General features: G+C 45.4%; 9 protein-coding genes across 14 annotated transcripts in view; 4 read left to right on the plus strand and 5 right to left on the minus strand.

Moving 5' to 3' along the window:
- The window catches only part of H257_15196 (hypothetical protein), a 6,537-nt gene extending 3,422 nt beyond the window's left edge, over positions 1–3,115 (minus strand). For 2 of the 3 annotated variants that reach the window (XM_009843212.1, XM_009843213.1), the window contains exons 1-9: positions 3,084–3,115; positions 3,009–3,025; positions 2,892–2,931; positions 2,725–2,756; positions 2,620–2,679; positions 2,404–2,558; positions 2,301–2,352; positions 1,616–1,778; positions 924–1,303 (exon numbers count right to left, since the gene is read on the minus strand). In XM_009843212.1, coding sequence (XP_009841514.1) covers positions 924–1,303; positions 1,616–1,778; positions 2,301–2,352; positions 2,404–2,558; positions 2,620–2,679; positions 2,725–2,756; positions 2,892–2,931; positions 3,009–3,025; positions 3,084–3,106 — 922 coding nt within the window. In that variant the 5' untranslated portion in view covers positions 3,107–3,115. Of the gene's footprint in view, positions 1–923; positions 1,304–1,615; positions 1,782–2,300; positions 2,353–2,403; positions 2,559–2,619; positions 2,680–2,724; positions 2,757–2,891; positions 2,932–3,008; positions 3,026–3,083 lie in introns of all 3 variants that reach the window. The other variant, XM_009843211.1, reaches the window with a different exon arrangement.
- Positions 3,116–3,233: 118 nt separating this feature from the next.
- H257_15197 (V-type ATPase, G subunit) lies at positions 3,234–4,045 on the minus strand. Its single transcript, XM_009843214.1, has 4 exons — positions 3,941–4,045; positions 3,796–3,896; positions 3,687–3,748; positions 3,234–3,633 (listed from the first exon to the last, which is right to left on the minus strand). Exons 1-4 carry the CDS (start codon positions 4,017–4,019, stop codon positions 3,525–3,527), a joined length of 351 nt encoding a protein of 116 aa, XP_009841516.1. The 5' UTR covers positions 4,020–4,045; the 3' UTR covers positions 3,234–3,524.
- Positions 4,046–5,487: 1,442 nt separating this feature from the next.
- Positions 5,488–6,371, minus strand: H257_15198 (hypothetical protein). The gene has a single exon (XM_009843215.1). The coding sequence runs from the start codon at positions 6,199–6,201 to the stop codon at positions 5,524–5,526; it is 678 nt and encodes a 225-aa protein (XP_009841517.1). The 5' UTR covers positions 6,202–6,371; the 3' UTR covers positions 5,488–5,523.
- A 624-nt stretch (positions 6,372–6,995) lies between these two features.
- Positions 6,996–7,860, minus strand: H257_15199 (hypothetical protein). The gene has a single exon (XM_009843216.1). It carries the CDS (start codon positions 7,766–7,768, stop codon positions 7,139–7,141), a length of 630 nt encoding a protein of 209 aa, XP_009841518.1. The 5' UTR covers positions 7,769–7,860; the 3' UTR covers positions 6,996–7,138.
- Positions 7,861–8,251: 391 nt separating this feature from the next.
- Positions 8,252–9,070, plus strand: H257_15200 (hypothetical protein). Its single transcript, XM_009843217.1, has one exon. The coding sequence runs from the start codon at positions 8,727–8,729 to the stop codon at positions 9,048–9,050; it is 324 nt and encodes a 107-aa protein (XP_009841519.1). The 5' UTR covers positions 8,252–8,726; the 3' UTR covers positions 9,051–9,070.
- A 1,898-nt stretch (positions 9,071–10,968) lies between these two features.
- H257_15201 lies at positions 10,969–15,408 on the plus strand. 2 transcript variants are annotated; one of them, XM_009843218.1, is made up of 9 exons: positions 10,969–11,233; positions 11,301–11,507; positions 12,066–12,254; positions 12,901–13,116; positions 14,081–14,255; positions 14,309–14,427; positions 14,579–14,637; positions 14,741–14,801; positions 15,192–15,408. In XM_009843218.1, the coding sequence occupies exons 1-9, from the start codon at positions 11,003–11,005 to the stop codon at positions 15,324–15,326; spliced, it is 1,392 nt and encodes a 463-aa protein (XP_009841520.1). In that variant the 5' UTR covers positions 10,969–11,002; the 3' UTR covers positions 15,327–15,408. The 2 variants fall into 2 exon arrangements, with proteins under 2 accessions (XP_009841520.1, XP_009841521.1); XM_009843219.1 differs by lacking the exons at positions 14,741–14,801; positions 15,192–15,408 and having other exon boundaries at positions 14,579–14,702.
- A 372-nt stretch (positions 15,409–15,780) lies between these two features.
- On the minus strand, positions 15,781–16,803 carry H257_15202 (peroxiredoxin). The gene is made up of 2 exons (XM_009843220.1): positions 16,650–16,803; positions 15,781–16,570 (listed from the first exon to the last, which is right to left on the minus strand). The coding sequence occupies exon 2, from the start codon at positions 16,563–16,565 to the stop codon at positions 15,966–15,968; it is 600 nt and encodes a 199-aa protein (XP_009841522.1). The 5' UTR covers positions 16,566–16,570; positions 16,650–16,803; the 3' UTR covers positions 15,781–15,965.
- Positions 16,804–17,646: 843 nt separating this feature from the next.
- H257_15203 (peroxiredoxin) lies at positions 17,647–18,397 on the plus strand. Its single transcript, XM_009843221.1, has one exon. The coding sequence runs from the start codon at positions 17,703–17,705 to the stop codon at positions 18,312–18,314; it is 612 nt and encodes a 203-aa protein (XP_009841523.1). The 5' UTR covers positions 17,647–17,702; the 3' UTR covers positions 18,315–18,397.
- A 463-nt stretch (positions 18,398–18,860) lies between these two features.
- Positions 18,861–21,949, plus strand: H257_15204 (hypothetical protein). Of its 3 annotated transcripts, none has more exons than XM_009843224.1 (13): positions 18,861–18,949; positions 19,002–19,184; positions 19,247–19,389; positions 19,784–19,910; positions 19,954–20,302; positions 20,364–20,442; positions 20,651–20,785; positions 20,900–20,972; positions 21,113–21,201; positions 21,265–21,390; positions 21,455–21,557; positions 21,648–21,755; positions 21,803–21,949. In XM_009843224.1, the coding sequence occupies exons 1-13, from the start codon at positions 18,893–18,895 to the stop codon at positions 21,908–21,910; spliced, it is 1,680 nt and encodes a 559-aa protein (XP_009841526.1). In that variant the 5' UTR covers positions 18,861–18,892; the 3' UTR covers positions 21,911–21,949. The 3 variants fall into 3 exon arrangements, with proteins under 3 accessions (XP_009841526.1, XP_009841524.1, XP_009841525.1); XM_009843222.1 differs by having other exon boundaries at positions 18,864–18,949; positions 18,999–19,184; XM_009843223.1 differs by having other exon boundaries at positions 18,864–18,949; positions 18,999–19,184; positions 21,455–21,755.
- The last annotated feature ends 802 nt before the right edge of the window (positions 21,950–22,751 follow it).

Consider the following 22,751-nt stretch of genomic DNA (forward strand, 5'->3'; position numbering starts at 1 on the left):
GAGAATACATTAAGCATGCAAAACGACAAAACAATCCAAAAGGAACGACAAACGATCCAAAAGGAATGAAAAACAAGCTAATATGAATGAAAAAATAATCGAAATTAAATGAAAAACGGTCCAATTTGAATGAAAAATGATCCAAATTCAATGACAACAACAAGGACAAAAACAAAACAAAATGATAAAAAAAAGTCCAATAATAATGGCCAAATCGAACGATCCTCCTTCATACACAAAGCCAGGGGTATACTACCCCATCACTACACTTGCGTACGTAACAACCGACCATACATTGTCAAATCGATTCGAAACGGGAGCCCTCAGCAAGAGAATGGATTCAAGAACCGCCTAAGCCAATCAAATCACGTCGTGTCGAATTTCTGCCAATCCAAACGATTGACTCGACTCTGTCCCTCCACATTGGGCAAAACCATATATATATATACTATTCGTTGTATTTTATACTTTGTTCAAGCTTAAATGTGGTCAAATGGATTCAAACGCTATTTGGTGAAATGACTTGCAAGTCCAAATTTGGGTGAAATGCACAATATATATATATACATATCCCCCCCAACGCAACATATCCACAACCCTAACCCTTGTGTCCCACAGTATTCCACTATTCTCCGCCTTGGCCTTATCACAACAACCTCCAAACAACTCTTGTCAACCCCCACTCAAGTCGAAACCAAATATTGTCGATTTGATACAAATTTGGGTGCAATCGAATCGCGCCGACCAAACCGATCCACAATCGATCTGATTGGTTGTTGAATTTCATTGAGAAGGTTTTGATTGGCTAATAATTTTGAGCTCTTCTGAAGTAGCCAATCAAATCGATTTCAATTCCAACGAGAAACACAACACAATGAAATTTCTCTCGAAATTGAATGCACAATAAATACCCTTCTTCTCACCTCCATGCGATACAAACCCCCGATGCAGCGGCACCATGGCAGCATGCTGCACGCGCTTCCACATATCAACAGCCTGCTGGACGATCGTGGGGGTCGTGCGGGCATTTTCAATGCGCCGCAACGCGTACGTCCGCCCATCCGTGTCGGAGAGCACCTTGTACGAGTGAGATGGGTACCCAAAGCTGCCTGCGACGTTGCGGTGCTGTGACGTGGTTGTGTCCAATGGCCACATGCACACAAACTGAGAAGGGATTTCCTTGTATCGTTCGTCTCCTGGATCAACCTGCCGGACCATTTCGTCATGCTGGGCGTCTAGGGACCGGCGGATTGACGGCGCCAACGCCAGCGAAGCCAGCGACCGCCGCGTAGCCACAATGGGCCTATCAATCATATATATATATATAGATAGATATATTCGAAACATGGGATGCAGCAAACAAGTCGACAAACTATCGATCGAGAATCGACCAACCCTAAACACGAATCAAGGGGCCCATCACACTCCTGCAACCATCCAAGAATCAGTATGTGTGAGACTTCAAATAGGGACGAATAATGGCTTATGTCGACGGTGATATTATATATATATATATACACAAAAGAAAAAAAAATGATATCTCAAATAGGGAGGAATAATGGCTTATGTCGACGGTGATATTATATATATATAGGTACACGACACCAACACTTACGAAGACGGATACGGCGCCGAATGAGGTGGATGGCCAACATGCGGCGAATAGTGAGAAGGGTAATGAAGGTGGTCTCCGTGGGTGTCGACATGTAGATGCGGAGGGTGCTCATAGGACGGGGATGGCGGCAACAACGTCGACGGCGGGATGGGCGGTGGTGGCACTGCTATACAAGGTACAACATACATTACCGAGTACATGACAGTTTTTCAAATTCCATGAGGTGAATTATTTATATTCCAAGCATATGTATTCTAAAAAGGGAGTAATCGACGAGTGATCATCATTTCACAAAGTGTTGAAATCACGACCAAATCGAACAAAGTAGTATTGTGCGTTTCAGTCAAATTGGCTGATTGATGAAATCGCCAACTACTCGAGCAAACGAATATGATTGGCTACAAAGAATGAAGGTTGCACTTTAATTGGCTAAATAGATTCATTGTAGTATTGCAGTCACAAAGATACTACTTTTTATATGAAATTTCGAACGGCCGACGGTTCATTCAACCAACCGCCAGGGAAATTTGTAGAACACACAATATGATTGGCTAAAAAGAACCCAGCTTTTGCAATATGATTGGCGAAAATGAATCGGATTAGATCATGTTTCGCAGGTCATATTTGAGGTATAACATACAATATCACAATGAAAAGTCGACAAAAGGAGAAAGGACATGTATACCTCCCGTCGCGTCGGCTTCCGGCACGAAGAAGATGCATCCTCCACGCGTAACCTAAATCAACATGGTTAGATGACGATACTGTCAAGAATGGCAAGGATATACCTGAACGAGCGGCGCGGACTCGGAAGGATCCGCGGATGAAGGAGCGGGTCGTTGAAGTTGTTGGGGCACGAAGGGGGCGGCGGTCGACGTCAAGTCGGACGCTGTCGCGAGGAGAGGCGACGACGTTAATGAACTGCTGCGCCGCGGAGCGCCACCTGAAGGATGGACGTGTTCGTTGATGGAGGAATCGAGAAGCATGGGAAGGAGTAGTTGTACTGGCGAGGGTCGTCAAAGGGGACGTGTAAACGGCCGCCGAGTGATTCGATCCATCATGCGCTACGACAACGTATAACGAAGGTTGATTCGAATCGGTCGACGCACCATTCGACGACTTGACGGGGGATGTGTACAATCTAGTCGATGGAGGTGTGAGCGTGCGCACCCAAGAGCAAGAACATCAAGTCGAATGAACACATGACGCGTAGAAGTAAGTCCAATGGACGTATGACGAGCACGTGTGCGATGACGATGGAGGAAACAGGCGAGACCTGGATGCAGATGCGATGCCGGTGGACGAGGTTGTGCCGTCTACGTCCACGTGTGTGATGCACACCATGACGCCATGCGCGAGGATGTCTACGTAGATGACAAGCACAAACACGTACCTCCATATTGACTAGCCCTACATCGAGCATGATGCGCGATGAGATCGTATGAAGATACATGCAGGAAGGGCGTACTTGTAGGTGTTGGACGTCGCCATCGACACCAGTATATCTATCTTGTGTGGCGCGTCAGAACAAAAACCGATACACATCACGGCGAGCTTTCATTGGCTAAAATGCTTTCCGTCCTTGCAAATGATAGGCTTCATTAAACATTTTATAACTTTCTGATTGGTGGAATTTCATCTCCTTGCGTTTCATTGGTCAAAAATAACAAACTGCATCTAGGCTGACGATCATGCAAGTGTTGATTGCAAGGCTAATACATGTGCGTGCATGCTTAATGCGTCTACGTGACGAGCTGGTGCAAGTGCAAACATGCAGAGGACACCCCCAACACGATATCACACTTGGAATAGACGTAGTTGTTGGGGGGGACTGTAATCATGTCATGATGAAGCTCCTGATCGATGCTACTGGGGAAGTGTCCTCATGCAAGACAAGGTCGTGGGACACCTACGCCTTGTGCGTCTCCTTGCGAGCGGCAGGGACCTTGAGCACGACCTTGGTCACATGTCCGTACATCAAGTTGAGCACCGCTTCTTTGTTCTTCTCATAGTCTCCCCTACAACCCACCACGAGTTAGTTAGCCGCATCCCCAAAGGGCAAACAACGCACTTCATCTTTTGGATATCTTGGTCCGTTTCCTTGTCCATGATGCTGGAATCGTCCCCCAACAACTACACGACACCTCCCATCAGCATTCAACATGGAGATATCAATGTACATCTGTGGAGTTCATTTGAAACACTTGATCTTGTTGACGACGGTACGCATTGATCTCTGCCTCCGCCTCGGCCTTGGCTTGCTTCAGTCGGTCCCCTCGTTCTACCATCATCGAGATGAGATGCATCCCAAGGATGGAGAGGTACCTTGTCGGGCCTCGCTGATGATCTTGGACGCCTTGGTCTCGGCCGTCATAAGCTCCTTGATGCTCTGGTTCGCCGCCATGATGTTGCGTTCACTGACTTGTCGGGGAAAATGAGAGGCGTATCCGATCGAGCATCCGGACAACTTGTCCGGATAATAACCCAAATGCACCCCTGATATTATGGACTCTGCTTGGCTGAAATTCAAATGCAAATCAGCCAATCATCAATTTCTATATTGAAAAAACAAACAAATTAACAGTAAAATGATACTATTAATAGTACTGGAGTAGGATTTAACAAGCTACATGTATTTGGTGTACAGTACATATACTACACAAAATATATCAATTTGATGCCAAGCAAGTCATGTGGCGAGTTATCTGCAATGGCAAGACTGCTCCTTGGGGCTGTAAGTTTCTTAACTGACTAGAACACTCGCACCAACCACAACTTCTTGACCGCAATTTCTGTAGCCCTATAGCCACTTACTACAGGTATAGTACACGTTACAATAATATTTCATTTCGAAGTCCACCCTTCCTTGGACCATCTCCCCTTCCGCTTACCTTTCGCGGGGGATATGATCTCCCGTCGTATCTTGTGAGGGAGATTTGGATTGGGACGAACGCGTTGTTGTGGCAGTGGGGGGTGTTCTGGAACTTCGTTTTGTCACTGTGGCAGGCGCATCTGAGCCGGGGATATACATAACTTGGTTGGGGCAACCCTGTTCAATGCACTGTCTCCGATAGCGATGCAACGGCGCAAGCCCACGGACAATCGGGTGGTTGCAGTCGCAGAGCGATGTAGAGGGGTTCTGGAGATCGTCGACTGCTGAACTTGTCGAAGGAAGACATGATGATGATGCAAGATGGTGATTCCCTTGAGCCACTCGACACGTCAAGATGACAATTGCAATGGAGGGGACGATGGGGGGTACACCAGCAGATGTTTGAGGGTGCTGTTGCTCATGACGGATGCCACTGTGAACGATCAACATATGTCACCCGAGCTAGAAGGAGTTTAATTCGATTATCTTGTCCTTCTACCGGTATGCCTCGAAAACTTCGAGCATCTCCACTCGTCGAGACTTTGAACAAAGAGTAGATGACGTTTTTGTGTTGCAGGAGTACCAATCGGGGTCGCCCGAACATACTGCGCCTTGCGATGATGGTGTATGATGGTAAGAAGTTGAGTCCGACGCAACAGCAGGTGGTGAATTCTCGATGATGTAAATGTACTGGTTGGAACTACAGTCTGTACGTCATTCAATAGCCCAACGCTCGGTACCAACGACATCAACACGACTGGCGTTAACAAAATAACGAACTCCGGCGGCAGGTGCACTGTCCGTTTCCGATATGAGGACATTTGAGAATGCAAATACTGCAATCATCAGGTAAAAAGGTATTAGAATCCTGTCGGGCTATCAAACCTCCCACCTTATCCTGGACATCGTCTCTCAGGATTCGGAGGGTTTAGATGGCGTCAATAACTCCCACTGCACAAGTCAGCGTTAGAGTACGTAGTATGCCTACGACACTTGGTTGATTGGATCGTTTGGTAAATAACATTAATGGGGGGTGTTAGAGTTCTATTGGGTTGAGTCGGGTGGAATTTTGTCGTGGCATCGCCATGGCTTTGTTGTCATGGTTGCTCATGTCGGTTCCATACATTGCCATGGGGGGGGGTAGTATGTGGTCTTTGGGTGGTTCGTGGTGCTCTGGTGCTTGCATCGACGTGACGCGGTCCACTGGTACGGCGTCCCTTGCCGCGAGTCGGTGGGGTGTCGATAAGTACTGTTTTGTTCGTTCGTGGATGCACACGACCGAGTTTTCGTGCGCCGTGCAAAAGGCAAAGTGTCTGTAAACAAAGGGATCGTTAAAGGACATATCGTAGTATGATGTAGCCGAGCAAATCGTACCGTTTGGCTTCGGAATGGCAGTGTGGCACCAAACACTTGATCCAGCCTGTGTGGTGGTAGCGGACTTTGGAAATGGCGACCCATCGACGGTGCTGCTGCTGGGGATATGGTCCAGGTGTTGAGCTGCTGGTTGTGTTCCGTGTGGATTCGTAGCTGGCTTTAATTGGCCCACTAGGTGTTGCCCCAGCTGGCAATAGCACCGACGGCCGAATGGCCACGGCGGGACTGGCGGTGTGGACGGTGTTGTTCGAGTTACTGGCTGGGTTTGTCGTTGGCATTGCCGTGTCTGTTGCGCTAGCCGAAGCCAGCTCCTTGGCGGCCACTCTAGCCGCGTCGACATCTCGCATGTGGTAAAGACAACGTCCGTCGATCTTGCTGTAGCGGCGGCACGCCTCGACGCGACAGGGCCGGGGCATGGTCAATGAAAGAATGGCCACAATGAAACACCCACAAACTCAAGAATATCATCGAGCGTCGAAACAATCCACCAAAGGTCGCATTATTGGAGACGACTCTTTGAAACGACGATCAAGAACGATTGGGTTCTCTGTAACGGCATATCCGTAAAGATACAGCCGGCGGCGAAAGGTCGCGTGAAAAACCAACAAATAGGGCCCACAGTTTCAATGCCTTGTCCGTGTGGTGGTTGACAGGTGTGTCTAGTCAGTTCCAAACGACGTCATGTTCAAGTGTCATATTGTCCTTTTACCCAAAATTTGGACTTTTGTGCTGATTCGCCAAATCTATCGATTGAAGTATGTCAAAATGGCCGAGTGCCACAGTAATTTAAATCCCAGACTTACTGTAATTCGATGTTGACTTGGTCGAAGAGTTGATTTGATTGGCTACTTGATTCATATTCTGGGGGTTGATTGGTCGATCAATTGCCTGCCGATACTCCAATTTCGATTCGACTTGACAACAGTAAAGATTAGCTGATATGGATGCAGGGTAAAAGCAAAAGCTAAGTGTTGCTCAACCTACTAACAGTACTAGTAGGAGTGACCATGATTGCGCTGTCTCGAACGAATATGGAAATATCATGACCCTTCATGCCACTATTGTATGCATGCATACTTGCAGAGACTACCAGGAGTTATAATGTTTGGGCTATTTCCAGATCATACAAGGACTTCAGGGTAAACTTGTTCACTCGTGTCCATGGATGTTGGCCAAGTTACTCGACAACACAAACAAAGCAGACGTTATAATCAAAGCTATAACATGCACAACTATGGCTGCTAGGTACTGTAGGCTTGGAATGTACAGCGAGGTATTTAAAATGGCAACAACGCGACTGCACGTCGGTTTTGTCGATGATGGCCTAGCTTATGCCTCCGCGCTCGTCCCCCGCGACTTGTCTTACCAGACGACATCTCTTCAAGAAAGCGCAGCACATGCAGCTGGTCGTTGGATGCTGCTAGTGTCGTGGCTCGTTGCCAAGTCGGGGTCGACGGAAGCAGGAGCTGAGGGTACGTCTGGACGAGCCATCGAAGGATGTGCAGGTGGCCATATCGAATGGCGACGAACATCGCATCTACGGTCATCCACGACGCCCCACAACACGCAATCCATCGCTGCACCACGGACAGGCTGCCTTCGACCACGGCACTGTGCAACGGGAATCGCATGTCGGGCACAAACGCATTCAAGAAGAACGTAATGCCGGCAAACACTTGTAGACCCCCGACTTCGAGCGTTGGAACTGATGTGTACCGAGGTGGCAACGTGTACTGGAGAAAACGCAGTCCACTTGGGATGGCAGACGCTCGAATCTTCTGCCACTCGCAGAAGCGCGGCACGAGATCCCCGAACATCCCGCGTTGATACGCCTGGATCGCACGGAACAGGTTCGCGTTCAACAGCACGGAGAGAAAGGGATGTGCTACGGTGTCACTCGTGGCCATGTTCCTTCTTGGTAACTGGACGACGTGAACTGTGGACGCTACCGCAGCAGCCAAGCGGACCGAATGAGACAATTTTCAAAAGTAAAGAGCATGTCATGAAATTTCGTTACTGTATTGTAAGGGTGTGTTCAATGACGCCAAATATTCGCATATTTCGGCCAAATGTGGATACTTCAGTGGATATATCCGGATATTCAGTACCACTACCGTAGTAATGCATACTACTAGACTACCGCTAATATACTACTGTCCTTATTGTAGTACTCCGATATGAATTCTAGGTTGTTTTGATTCGCTATAACACCCTGAATTCGATTCGAATTCAGGGTAACTTTAGGCAGTAAACAGCATCATGCAAGTGCTAAAAAATGCTCGACGATTGTGTTTCCCTGAGTAATGTTAGTTGGCTTGTGGATATTGTTTTGAATTGGTTATGCAAACTATATCTATTATAGTAACAACCGTAACCATAAAGTAGGTGTGAAAAATGTTTGATTGGTGAGACTAATTTAATCACAAGGTCCTATCTATAGCATTTTGCTGTGTTTGTGTTTTACCTCGAACGACGACACATGATTCAACATAAATATATGAATTCATAGGACATGACAACACTACTCCAATGTACATCCATCACAACCAATCGGGCCAAGGGTGTGGGCCGACCCATGTAAAACTAGCATTTCTCCCAGGGTTGATTCAATCGGTGAACCACGCGTCAAGTTTCAGGGTTCAGCAACGCTGCAATGTTCATGGGACTGTGGAAAACGTTGATCGGGGCAGTCGTCGCGGGTGCTGGGACGGCGGCGGCTACAGTCACATTCAGGTCCGCCACCGACAGGTACGCCGTCGGAGACTCGCAAGTGGACAATGGCGGCGATTGTGCCGCCACCGCGAAGTCTTCCGAGTCGGAGTTTGAAAGGGCCGACGAGGTAGACGACGAGCTTGAGCTGCTGGAATGGCTGTGGTTTGGGTGCACCACCGGCGTGGGGTTGGTCAGGTTTTCTTGCTTGACGCGCTCACGGTACTCCTTAATTCGGTCCTTGTTCCGGACATAATAGGCCTTCATTTGAGCTCGCTTCTTTTCCCGATTGCGAGCGTCCCACGCCTTCTTTTGAGCGGCAATGCGCTCCTTGTGCAGTTGGCTGTATTCCTTAGCTTGGGTGATCGCCTTGGCTTTATTACGGTCGTACCATTGCCGTCGACTTTGGGCTCGCTTGGTGGTGTCAGTCGTATCATGGTTGTTTTCCATCGCTTTCTTGGTGGGAAAAGGATGTACTAGTAGTGGTGGGGGTGCTTGGGTAAAAGGCAAACTGACCCGAACAACTAACTTGGTTTAGAGCGGAATGTCCGGATACGGTGATTGATTTACGTCGGAACCTCGTGAATTCAAGCACAATTCAGGCGGATACTTGGGTGTGCATCGAATATACGTATATTATGTAGCCACCGAAAATGAAGCAATAATACGCAAGCATCCATACTGAAATCTAGTACACCCTCGGCGCGTTTTTGCATAAACCCTCGAGATTGCTTAGAAATACTAAATTTAGTTGCTGTACGAAACAGGATAATTTGACCTTGCCATCGAAAAAACCAAATTGCATTGCTGAAAGTTTAGGCACAGAAACACCCGCCACTGACTTCCAACGAGGACTTTCACTGTGACAACGTTATCTACCGTTGTCACAGTGAAAAACCACTGTAGTACACAATGAACGTGATAATTCGAACCCACAAACCAAAGCGTGCCATATCACTTTGCAACTCAGCTTAGCTTGTTGGGATGTTCGGACAGGTGCTAAATGTTGAGGACATGAGGTAGAGTTACACGACCGAAGTACTCCCATGTACTATTAGTAGCATGCTACATTGTGAGGTACAACAATGTAGCAGTTATCGCGCAGCACGACGCAGTGTTCACATCGTACTTTCTGGACTTGCCGGGAGGTTACGCCAGTCAAATCTCGTACGCCATGTATCGATGATATATTGTACGCAGTCCTTGTGCACTTACACCGAAGGCGTTGTTCTTAACGTTCTGTGGCTAACGGTTTACATTATGGTGAAACTAGGTGCTACAGTACTAGTAATTCGGTACTATCAGTAGTTAGTGTTTAGCTCATAAAATCGCGAGGAACGTTTTACGGAGGTTCGAATTCACCTACCGTATAGTGTATATGTACAGCGATAGGTGATATGTCACAACCGGCCGACGCTCGTTCTCAAAATTTTGTTAATCCATTGCGTCATACTGTATGTACTGTACAAATTTGAAGTACCGTGACGCATCTGTGATTTGCCGAAAGTTCGGTGATTTGCCGAAGCTGCACTACCCAATAGAATTCAAGAATTGATATGATTGGATAAAATAAAAGCCTGCAACATCTTACACCTTCGAAATATTATGATGGGTATAGTACTATTTTAAAGAGGGTATCACCTGTTTTCAAATCAAGTATGACCTGTAAAATATTATTACTGCATACATATAATATTGATCTATAAATAAATAATTTTGTTTCGACGAAGCTGTAATCTTCCAATACTGAATTCAAGGTCAAATATCGGCAAATCACCGATCGCCTGTTTGAGCGCCTAACTTTGACATTTTATTTGCCCTGATTCAAACTCTTGCACCTGATTTGTATTCGGATTAGTACTACTAATAGTAAGCCATCAAAATTATTATATGATGCACGTCATATAAAAACTTCCAACTGGCCAAATCGAAGAGTGGAGGTTATATTTTGTTTAACGTAAATTAATGTAGTTAAACCCAAAAACCGAATACGTTAAATACCGATTTCATGCGTTTTATCACTGCAACTTTTACGCGAGATAATTTGAACTTCGCCAGATATGGTCGATTAAATGGAGCTCAAAATCGGCAAATCACAGATCAGTCACGTTATATTCAACATATTCACAAGTAAATACTTGGAAGTACTGTAGTACTGACAATGAAGAGGAAACTTGAAAATGGTGATTGAATTTACTGTAAGCCACACCGAAGCTCGTCAGAATATTGCTGCATAAGGCACCATTATAAAAACAGAATATAAAGTTTATCTTGAATTTTGTATTGAAAGTACATATTTTGAATAAAACCACGTTGCATGCTCGAAAAAATGCCCCATCCAAAGTTGCTCTGCAGTTACTTCAGTCCTATCCGGATATGTATCCGGATTTCGTCTTTCCCACGTCACCCTTCTCAAACCTGTTGTCGCTATCATGACGCATCGCTCGATGGTCCATCAGGCGCTGGCGGCGATGCTTGTACTCGTATGCTGCATGACGCTGCCCGTCGTCGACGGCCTCAAGCAGAAGTGGTCGTTCACGGAGGAAACGCGGCGGCAGTTCCTCATTGAACGCTTCGGGTTCGATGTCGGCGGGCACATGGATGTCCAAGTCGAGATCCCACACTTGTCGCAGGCTCCGCGGAGCAGTCTTCTCTTCGTGCATGTACGCTCCATGGAAAGTCTCGTCACGTTCGTCCTCACCCTCTTCTGCATGTGTTGGATCAATCTAGGAGGACGAACTCGTGGAAGACGCCGCGGCATACTTCACGCAACCATACAACGAAGACCTGTGTCTCCTGGACAACCAGACGGCGACTGACCGCATGGACTTTGCCGACAACACGACGTGGCATCTGTCGCACACCGTCGCTACCCCCGGCTTCTACTATCTCCTCTTTGCCCACTGCGGCGACACGGACACGAGTCTCACGTTTTCGGTATGCCGCACTTCAATCGCGTCATGTTGATGTCGATGGAACGCTTCGATTTCCAACATTATATCGTGTACTTGCATCATCTTGATGGACATTTGCGACCTTTTCACATCAGTTTTATAGGCATTAGACAGTGTCATTTGGTTTTATTAGCATCTATTATCTATCGTTTATGACCTATCATCTATTATCTATTATCTACCTTTTATGACCTATCATCTATTATCTATTATCTATCGTCTATGATCTGCGGCGTTGTGTTTTTATTATTATTGTCTTTTTTCCTAAAATTTGGACTACTTTTGTGCTGATTCGCCAAATCTTTCGATCGAATTTTTTGTTTGACTTTTGGATGTCAAAAAGTGTCCTGTGGTGAGTTGGAATCACACTAATTGAAGTCACACACTAATTCGACGTTGATGACGGTTTCCTGCATGTATCTGATTTGGTTGTGTCGATTCTTTATTCTCCATGTCGCTCCAGTGTAGAATAAACACAACAATATATATATATATATATATAAATATATATATGAGCTCCGACGGTTCCTTTATTTTGTAGATGGACGCTAGCTTTTTGAACCCAAATGCCAACTATTTGTCGTCGGGAGATGCGCTTGTTCCGTTGATTTACCTCTTGACGAGCGTTATATTTGGGACTGGCGTCGTCCTCTGGGCTCGAACCCTGCACCGAAATGCCCTGCATATTCACCATATCCACCACATGATGACTGGGTTGCTGCTGCTCAAGGTACGACTACTGATATATTTTTTGTCTTCAGAACTCTGATTTTAAATGGCCATACTGTACCATATCTTTTACGGCTACTGTATATATACATATATACCTTGTACTGCAATGTCATCCTGTTATGGTTGGTATGGCATACTATATAACACGTGAATACAAAAAATGTTGAAATATGAAAAAGAGATGGTAATGAAATATCCAATTCTTGAAGCAAGGGGAATCTTTTTAATTACATTTCATCACATGATGCACGACGCATACGGTAGTATATACTTTTTATATATATTTTTAATATATCAATCAGAGATTTTGATTGTTGTGGTTTTGTGATCGATATTCTTTTCTCAATGTGGGGGCGGTCATATCCATAAGTAGTTTGTATGTTTTCCCACGTAGCTATACGACATATATTGGGGTCAACTGTCCCTATTGGATATATATAATTTCTTATCGTTTTATTTGGACTTGTTCAAAATTCGATCAATTGACGGTCGTACCTACTGCATCTTTTCAATCCCATGTCAGTTTTGTGATGTCACTCCTCACAACTACCCTAATTGGTTTGGTGCTGTACTCTGGTCCTTTTATCGTTGTATCCCCACAATATAATATATATATATATAAGTAATATATTGTGTTTCTGTAGGTGGTATCGACGTTTTGCGAATCGATGCGGTTCTTCTACATGAAATCCCACGGCGACACTTTAACATCGTGGAACGTGGTGTTTTACATCTTCATGTTCCTCAAGGGCATGGCTATGTTTGTGGTGATTCTGCTCATCGGCACGGGATGGTCCATCTTGAAGCAGCATTTGAACCGCACGGAAAAGCGCATTGTGTTTGTCGTGCTTCTGTTGCAGGTATGCAGTATTATACACAATCTATTAATGTATATATATATATATATATTATGGGAGTGCATGATCTTTTTTTCCCTATGTCTTCCAAGCAAATATGATGGGTTCATATCCAAACAGAACTTGGTATAATAAAATTCAATAATATATTTAGATTCATGAAAAAAGAATCTGAATACGCTATTACATATATATATATATTACAATATGTGTATTGTAGATAATGTTGGATATATATTTATGTGAATCATTTGTTGGATATATATATTATTGGGTACTATAGTTGGATCAAATGAAGTGTGGCGTTGTCCTTGTGGATGTATCGTGTGTATATTTATTTATTTTTGTTGGAAATACGAATGTATTTTGAATTATTACATTTTGAATACAGGATAAAGTTTGACCTAGATAAACGGTGGTTAATGTCAACGTGGTTTCATTTTGTTGACCGGTAGTGGTATATATTGTGGATTCATGCAGTACCATGTAAGCCCAGGTGGCTCATTTTAAAATATATTTCTATCCCAGATTGAAATCGTTTACGTTTTATACTATATTTGTATCTCAGATTTATTAAATTCTTTGGATCGCTTAGTATTTCGGTTTTGAACGAGTAATATCCGTATCGGTGAAATTGAACTCTCAGTACCTGCTATTGCCAATCGATTTAAGTCATCGTTTTTAGGCTCATTCCATGTACATACATATATGGTACACAAATATAAACATTTTTTAATTAGTGAGAGAACCAAACATAGCTATAACACCTCCAATTTTATGTCCAACTATTCCGATCGTTTATTTTCATTCGTAAAAATATATATGTTTGGCTAGGATATTAGTCATAAAATATCCATGTGCCAACTTCATTTGGAAAACCTCTACGTTGGACCTATGGGACCATAATATACTAAACTAGTTAATACAATATATATATGTATTTATATATATTTGTGTGTGTGTTTAGGTGGCAAACAACGTTGCCGTGGTGGTTCTGCAAGAGTCGTCTGTGGGGACACAAGCGTGGGTGCGCTGGCGTGATGCGATGCATTTGCTTGATATTTTGTGCTGCTGTGCGATTTTATTTCCGATTGTGTGGAGTATCCGCCAACTTCGTGAAACGGCCCAAGTTGACGGCAAAGGTATGACGTTGCTCATACTTTATATCGTGTAACTTGCTCATATATGACGGTAGCCCAAATCAATTTACGCAAATTGACGCAATTCAGAGGCTTTTACGTGGCCGTGGTCACGTATGTGTACTTTACCCGCATTGCGCTATACCTTTTGGCGGCAAGTTTACCGTATACTATGGTACGTTGCTGAGTATAAAACAGAGTCTTTTGTATCTGTTTATGGGGCGATTTGATATTGGCATAAGGAAGAATATATATATATATATTACTGAATGTTGTGATGGTGGTTCACTGGACAATAAATAATAATCGTATATGTGGTGTTGTAGACGTGGGTGACAGTCGCGGTAGCGGAGGTGGCTGCGTTGGCATTTTACGCTTACACTGGGTACGTTCTAACTTTTATAACTTTTTGTCGAAATGAGTTATGTATCTAGAATTATAGAGATTACCAAGACAATCACACTATATTTATTCGTATATGTTTGTAGTAAAAAATTTCAGCCCCAAACCGCGCATCCGTACTTGGCGTTGCACACGCAAGTGGATTTGGTACGAATCCATCTTATTATAATTGATACTCGAGATGTATATATATATATATATATTATTGCTGGTTTGTGCTTGAATTCTATAACTTCTATCGACTCGTATGGCTTTGAAAGATGGTGCTAACTTCCGCTTGCATGTACAGGTAGGTAGGTAGGTGTACTGTATTTGACATTCGAGTTGAATTTATATACATATATATTATTCATCTATTGTGCGAGAATTCCATACCTTCGAATGGGTGGATACTGCATGTATTTTTACATGTATATTTTCTAGTTGACATGTGAATATATATATTTATTTATATTCTTGCTGGTTTGTGCTTGGACTCGATATATTATATGTACACAAATATCATTGAAACATAGTGCTAACATTATGGATGTATAGGATGAGTTTGGACTGGACGACAACGAAGACTTCGACGTGAGCACTCGCGACCTCAGTCCTCGCCGTGGAAATCCCACTGGGGCGAGTTCCACCAAGTCTGTTGTTAACACCACACCGCACTTTCAGCACGTTTAACTAACTACATTACCTCGGTTCACTTTAGACTGGGATAAATATACTACTACTAAAATGCTATTACTAGTATTACTACTCTTCATACCTCTCGAAGAAGACTCGATCCTTTTAAAATAATCACAAGAGTCATTAAGAATGGTCAAGTGGAACGTTTGTAGACGACGTCACATTTCCCAAGTGTCCTCAATTCCAATCCCCTTGTGAATCTCTGTACTTAACTGCCACGTCACCGTAGTAGTACTAGTGTATACTAATAGTACCCCCTTGACAAAAAACGACGAGCAACTTGCATACTTCCAGTTGTTATCAAATCCATCCAATCGCTCGCGTGTCGATTCCTGGTAGTATTACTAGTACGTATACTATTAATAGTAGCCCAGAATGTGACAACCTACGCTGCTAGGTAGGTTACCATGTTCGTGCCAACCTCCAATTGGAAACAACGATACCAGCAGTACACGCTCCAGATTTCCTGTATAACGTTACTAGTAATAAATCCACTTGACCTATCTGTATACTAGTAGTAAGTGTACTACGTAGCAGATCGATTACCAAACTAACGATATAAACAAGTACTAATTACTCGCATGGCACCAATACTGAATACTAGTCATACGTGCTGTGACCACGGACTAGACTTTATTGATGAGTCTTGTTAAAGTACGCCTTGGACCCGTTGGGGTCGGCGACCAAGGTGGCGGCACCGGGGGTCCATCCCGCGGGGCACACTTCGCCGTGCTCGTCCGTGTACTGGAACGCCTGCACGAGTCGAAGGATTTCGTCCACGTTGCGGCCCACGGGCAGGTCGTTCACGGTGATCTGGCGCAGGGTGCCCTTGGAGTCGATGATAAAGAGGCCGCGGAAAGGCACGCCGGCGTCGTCGCCATCTTCGATGAGCACGCCATAGTCACGCGCGATCTTCTTGGTGATGTCCGAAATGACCGGGATGTTCATGGGCCCGAGGCCGCCGTCGTTGCGGGGGTGGTTGATCCACGCCAAGTGCGAGAACTTGGAGTCGCACGACGCCGCGAGCACCACCGTGTTGAGCTTTTCAAACTCGGCCACGCGATCCGAGAACGCAATGATCTCGGTCGGGCATACAAACGTAAAGTCGAGCGGGTAGAAGAACAAGACCACGTACTTGCCCAGAAAGTCGGACAAACTGATGTCTTCGAACTCGCCGTTGACGACGGCGGGCGCGGTGAACGCGGGCGCGGGCTTGCGGATCGTGGCAACCATGGGGGCTAACGTGAGGATTGGGAAATGACAAGTCAACACGGGGGAGACGAGGGGGGATTTGGAGGAAGGTACTAGGTACTGTACTGTAAGTATGTGGTGGTGGTGTTGTGAGAGACGCACTGACTACAGTACAACTAGGTGAAGAATATAGCACCAGGACTGACTGGATCTGGTGAATAACAGGATCGAATCGGACTGTATTACTACTACGCAGTATACTAGTACAGTGTATCGTTGGAGTATATTGCTGATATAGTTCGTCAAAATGGTGACATGTTGGGTTTCCTGCGATAGGCGATTCTCATGAGGTTGTTTGGCGGTTGGTGTGAAGGTTCGAGAAGGGCCTTCCCTGGAAAGGCGACACCGTGGATACATTTTCCAAGTCAAGATCCTTGATGACTTGATTTGAGTATGCTGGCTTTTTGAGTTGGCTCAGAATATGGCACCCTCATGTAATATTCTGGACACGATGATCGAATCTGACAACGGGTATACATACAGTGTATACTATGAGTAGATTTATGATATTTGGTCAAACTCACACGGTAGCTAATGAATATGGTGACATGTTTGGTTTCCTGCGATAGGCGATTCTGGTGAGGCAGTTTGACGGTTGCTATGAAGGCTCGCGAAGGACCTTCCCTGGAAAGGCGACACCCAGTACCAGTAGTTGTATTCACAATCAACACTTGGATACAATTTCCAAGACAACATCCGTGGTGGCTTGATTTGAGTATGTTGGCTTTTCGTTAACTTGCCGAAATGGGCTTATCTACATGAGCAGCTTGGAAAGGGTAGAGCTCTAAGCTAAAGCAAGCCCACTGCCGTTGGTTTAGCTCCAGGTAGGTTTCAGTTCCACTTGCATTAATCCGTTGAACCCAACAAGCAACGCGGCCAGCAATTTCCACATGGTTGCGTTGAATTCCTCCGAATTCATCGCCAACATAGCTGAATCGAAGTCGAGTCTACATTCAGGGGTTTGATTGGCCACTAAACTTCGAACTTCGATACACTTGACGATATGATTGGCTCCAAGAACCAACTTTGGTGTGTGGACTTCGTGCCCAGGCAACTCATAGTTTATCCTAACTTCGTCGCAATCACTGTCAGTATCAGCATTATTATTCGAGTAGTAGTATGGTTGCCACGATCCGCAAGCCCGCGCCCGCGTTCACCGCGCCCGCCGTCGTCAACGGCGAGTTCGAAGACATCAGTTTGTCCGACTTTCTGGGCAAGTACGTGGTCTTGTTCTTCTACCCGCTCGACTTTACGTTTGTATGCCCGACCGAGATCATTGCGTTCTCGGATCGCGTGGCCGAGTTTGAAAAGCTCAACACGGTGGTGCTCGCGGCGTCGTGCGACTCCAAGTTCTCGCACTTGGCGTGGATCAACCACCCCCGCAACGACGGCGGCCTCGGGCCCATGAACATCCCGGTCATTTCGGACATCACCAAGAAGATCGCGCGTGACTATGGCGTGCTCATCGAAGATGGCGACGACGCCGGCGTGCCTTTCCGCGGCCTCTTTATCATCGACTCCAAGGGCACCCTGCGCCAGATCACCGTGAACGACCTGCCCGTGGGCCGCAACGTGGACGAAATCCTTCGACTCGTGCAGGCGTTCCAGTACACGGACGAGCACGGCGAAGTGTGCCCCGCGGGATGGACCCCCGGTGCCGCCACCTTGGTCGCCGACCCCAACGGGTCTAAGGCGTACTTTAACGCTCAAAACAAGCGCAAGGCGCATTGAGGAACGAAATGAAAGCAAGCAAGGATAGACATAATACGATGGCTTATTGTGTTAATCTGTCGAAACTGCCACGATTTGGAGAATTATCTCATGAAAGGTCGACACTACCAAATGGAACCTCCGAACACGTGGCAGAATGATTTAGCTGGCAGGAATCGTACATTGTGTGCGTGGGAATTGTGGACCCGAGCTAGGAGGGCTCCTGGTGTATGTAGATAGATGCCAAGGACCAGAGAGGAAACCTGGCAGAGAACTAGCGACCATGGGTGAGTCGTACTTAGTGTTCGATCAGGTGTAAATAAGTCGACGCATTCCCAACTGAGCCAAAAGAACTCAGGTACACTACGTAGTAGTCCTAATGTACCGATAACCATGACTTAAGAGGTGGTTGGCACTTGGTGAGTCGGCTTTGCCTGATATACTGTAACGTAGTCCTGCCCTCGGTGGCAACTTTCAAACTACTACCGTCATCGTATGGTTCGACCTCCATGCAAGTCTATTTATAGCCCTCGCTTGTGGCAATAGGACCCGTCACTGCTAGTTGGTAAACAGACTACATACTTTCCTCTCATTTTGCCATGCTCGACATGGCCACGTCCTCAGCGCCGAGTTTGGGTGGTCGGGTGGTGCCCAAGGTAGCCAATCCCGTCACCATGTGAATCACAGTTGTGGGCTTGGTTGTAGAAGAAAAAGAAGCCGCCATCGTCGGCCGATGTCCAGCGAAAGGCGGCGCTGTACAACTTGGGCTCGCACCAGAGTTTTCCGAGCACTCGAAAACCCAAACATCGACATCGGCTAGCTCTGCAGCAACTTCTTCGCGAGGACCAGTCTTCGTCAGCCGCGACTGGCGAACCAACGGCACAGTGCCAGGTACGTACAGAGGGATAGTAGTAACCTCCATGGATGGACACACACCCACGGCGTGTATGTAGATGGGCCGCCCCGAGGCGGCGCAAGTGGGGTTCATTCGCGATTTGCAAACTACGGTACCCGAGATACCCCGATCGAAGGCACGCCGAAACGCTCGTGGAACCACCGCCGAGTGGAAACTCGGCCGAAGCAACTCGACGTCCAGGTAACTCTTCTAGTATAGACCGTAGGATGGACTATATAGCAGTAATATGAGGCTATGATGGAGCTTTCGTGACTGAGGTCAGACCTATACTATGTAGTACCTATACAACTTTATGCAAGTGGTATACTAGCAAAAAATTTATCGACCTGATTGTATATATATATACGTACAGCGTGTGTGATGTGGTGGTGTGTGATTGTGTTCCTATAAATTGAGGGTCAGTGGCATACTAGGATGTATATATTTGGCTGTGATGGAATGATTTGTGTCACTGCGCTGCCCACAACTTGACCACTTCGTGGTGGCTTTTCATGCTAGAATGACTGATACAAGTAAAACACAAATTGCTGTGGCCTATGGCACTGATAATATGTATGTGTTGGTTGTGTTGTAGCTATAAACTCAGTGCCAGTGGCATCGACGGGATGCTGGAACCCACAGACGCTGCGAGGGAAGTGTTGGCGGTGACGTGCCCCACCTCTGAATTCAGCAACCTCCTCGTCGCATACCCCCCAGCGGCCGTACGTTTGTCCCATTAATCCCATCCCTAATTCGCCATGCCAGGTCGCAAGCGTGGCCAAGGCATTGGCCGATCCAGCGCAAAACTGGGTCAAACCTTGCATCAGTCGTCCTGGACAGTCGGCCCATAACAGCGACACCCCCGGCGGGTGGCAAAACACAACAAAGCCCGGTGAACAACCAGTCGACAACAACCATGCCAAAGCTGAGCCATGGGCCCCCCCTACTTTTCCCCATCGAATTATTACCACCTCCCCTGGGCCCCATAAAAATCCCCCCTCGAATTTGAATCCCACCCCCCTGCGACGAGACAACAAAGCAGGGGGAGGGGTCCCCACTTACACCTTGCCCACACACACCGTGGATACGTTTCTACGACAAGCTCAAAAAGCAGGTGTATATATATATTCTATGTGATCGGCTTGGAATGGACCGAGAATATAATATAATTGTAGAGCGCAGCTACAATGCACTGACTGCTCGCGTGAATGCCCACAAGAACCCAGCGCTCATGTACTCGCTTCCCGTTGCCACGTATGTGTATACACAAGCAATAGTCGGTTTGAACTCGATATATGAGAGTTTTATGGCAATGTATATGTGTGTGTATACATGCAAATCATATGGTTTCATAGGATCAGCTGGAATCTAATTATCGGGATGATGTTTTCGCTGTCGTTGTTGTTGTGATGATGATGTCAATATATATTTTTAACATTTATTATGTTTTCATAACTATTAGGCCGTCACGGAGCTGCCGACTTGGGCTGGAAACCCTCGCCTCGGATCTGACGGCGGATTCTCGACGGTCTTCTCGACCCAAATCCGCTGTGCATCTAATTAAAAATGTCCTCAAAGTAGCTGGAGCCAAAATTCGGTGCGTTTCCGCTCACAGTCAATTTAATAATCGATCTAACATTATCACTTCTGTATATACTTGCTTATACACAGTAATACACGATTTAAAATTGTTCGTGTAATGCACGTGTAGGCCCAAGACAGCACGAATGTCATATTTGAAAACAGCAACCGTGTATTGTGTCGACACTCCAGATACTAACACGGTACTTGCTTAAATATATTATTCGACGAAAAACAACTTAACACATGGGCTAACTTACGTCAACCATTTTAAATGATCTCAACTTCACGTCAATCTTTGATATACATATATATGCCCTAAGAACTACTCTTATATTTGCAGATGGAGGAATATGCGTTGAAGATTCAAGCTGAAAAGGATCGACGGAAGAATGTTGTGAACCGAAAGCAAGCGATGCATCGCATCGTTCGGTATGTGTATTTTATTTTCAGTTTTTAATACAATTATTTATTCATTCAACTTGATTAAATCAGGTACAACTCGATTGCCGAGCGGTCGGTCGAGTACATTTTTAACTGTCTAAAGCGCCAAGCGATGGACAACGTGCCACTTCACTTGCAAGCAAAATATGACGCGTTAGAGTTGGACGACTACATGAAGTATACAACCTAATAATTTCCCTTTTATGTGAAAATGCAATGAAATAAATATATTTTTACGTAGGATGGTCAACACTGAAGAGGACGAGCACCCGTATTTAAAGTCCAATCCTACCGACCCGAGCTACGACGTAGGATGGGACAGCCTTACGTTGGGCTTGCTTTGGGTACTTTACTACAGTATATTCGTCACAAATATATTGTTCGTATTCAAGTTGCGTGAATAATTACATATATATATATTTATGTTTTGGTAGGTGGATCGCGCGCAGTTTACGAAAGCAATGCAATGTTTAAAGATGACCCCCGTCGATGTGAACGTGCTATTTAGTGTGTTTGATTTCGAACTGGAACACAAAATCGAGGTATTACGGTAATAAATTCCGAAGAATCATTTTATGAACTCACTTAGGTTGGCCAAGTGTGCCGAGAGATTCGAACGCTTCAGATGGCGAAACATAAAAAGCACTTTCCAGACCTCATGCTCGGGGGCAACCGCACCACGTTGCGCGAGCCGTGACCTGTCTATAAAACTATATATAAAACCTATGCACCATGATGATGTTGGTTCCAATGTGAAGTATCGTACTCCTACCAAATACTATTAACAGTAGTTGTTTAAAGCAATTGTATTGCCCGTTGTTACGACTGTAATAGTTTCAGATTTGTAGAGTTCACATGCATTCCATCTACTATTAATTCATGATTGCAAGTTCTGAGACCTCAGATATATTGCCAGAGGAGGGAGATGACCCCATCGTCTCAGGTGATTTACGTCGACCCATGCATGGTGGATGCTTCCGAACTACAAGTCCATGGCGCTATCACATGAACAATAATTGAACAAGATAAGATGTTCCTGTCAATTTCAAAAGTACCTGTGCAACGAAGAGTATATTTCATGTAGACTATGCAGTTATTACAAGAAGCGTGCATCTAAATGCACCTACCACCACTTTGAGTGATTAAAGAACACACCAACTTCAACGAAAGTGCATTTAATACAATCCATAAAACTCAAACTTGGGTAGTTGGTGTAGCCCTTGGGCGACCCTGTCAAGTAAAACGTGGTCGAGTCGGGTGTAGTGTACTTATTGACCTCGATTGGATTGACCAGTTGCACAGGTCCGATTTGGATGGGGCTGAAAAGCATAACAGGGGGCGTACTAGTAGTGGTTATCATGACAATGTCGAGTGGCTTGGTGGAAGCAGTTGTAAAATGGATTATAGGGAAGTTTTTGGTATTTTTGCTGGATTTTATTATTGGGTTGGTAATAAGGTGACCTCGTAAAGGTATACAGGCTAGCGTAGCGGTCGATACAAGTTACTTCTAACTCCATTAACCCGTCCAATAGGATTAA

Source organism: Aphanomyces astaci (genome assembly GCF_000520075.1).
Source record: "Aphanomyces astaci strain APO3 unplaced genomic scaffold supercont1.67, whole genome shotgun sequence".
In the NCBI taxonomy this organism is placed as follows: Eukaryota; Oomycota; class Saprolegniomycetes; order Saprolegniales; family Verrucalvaceae; genus Aphanomyces; species Aphanomyces astaci.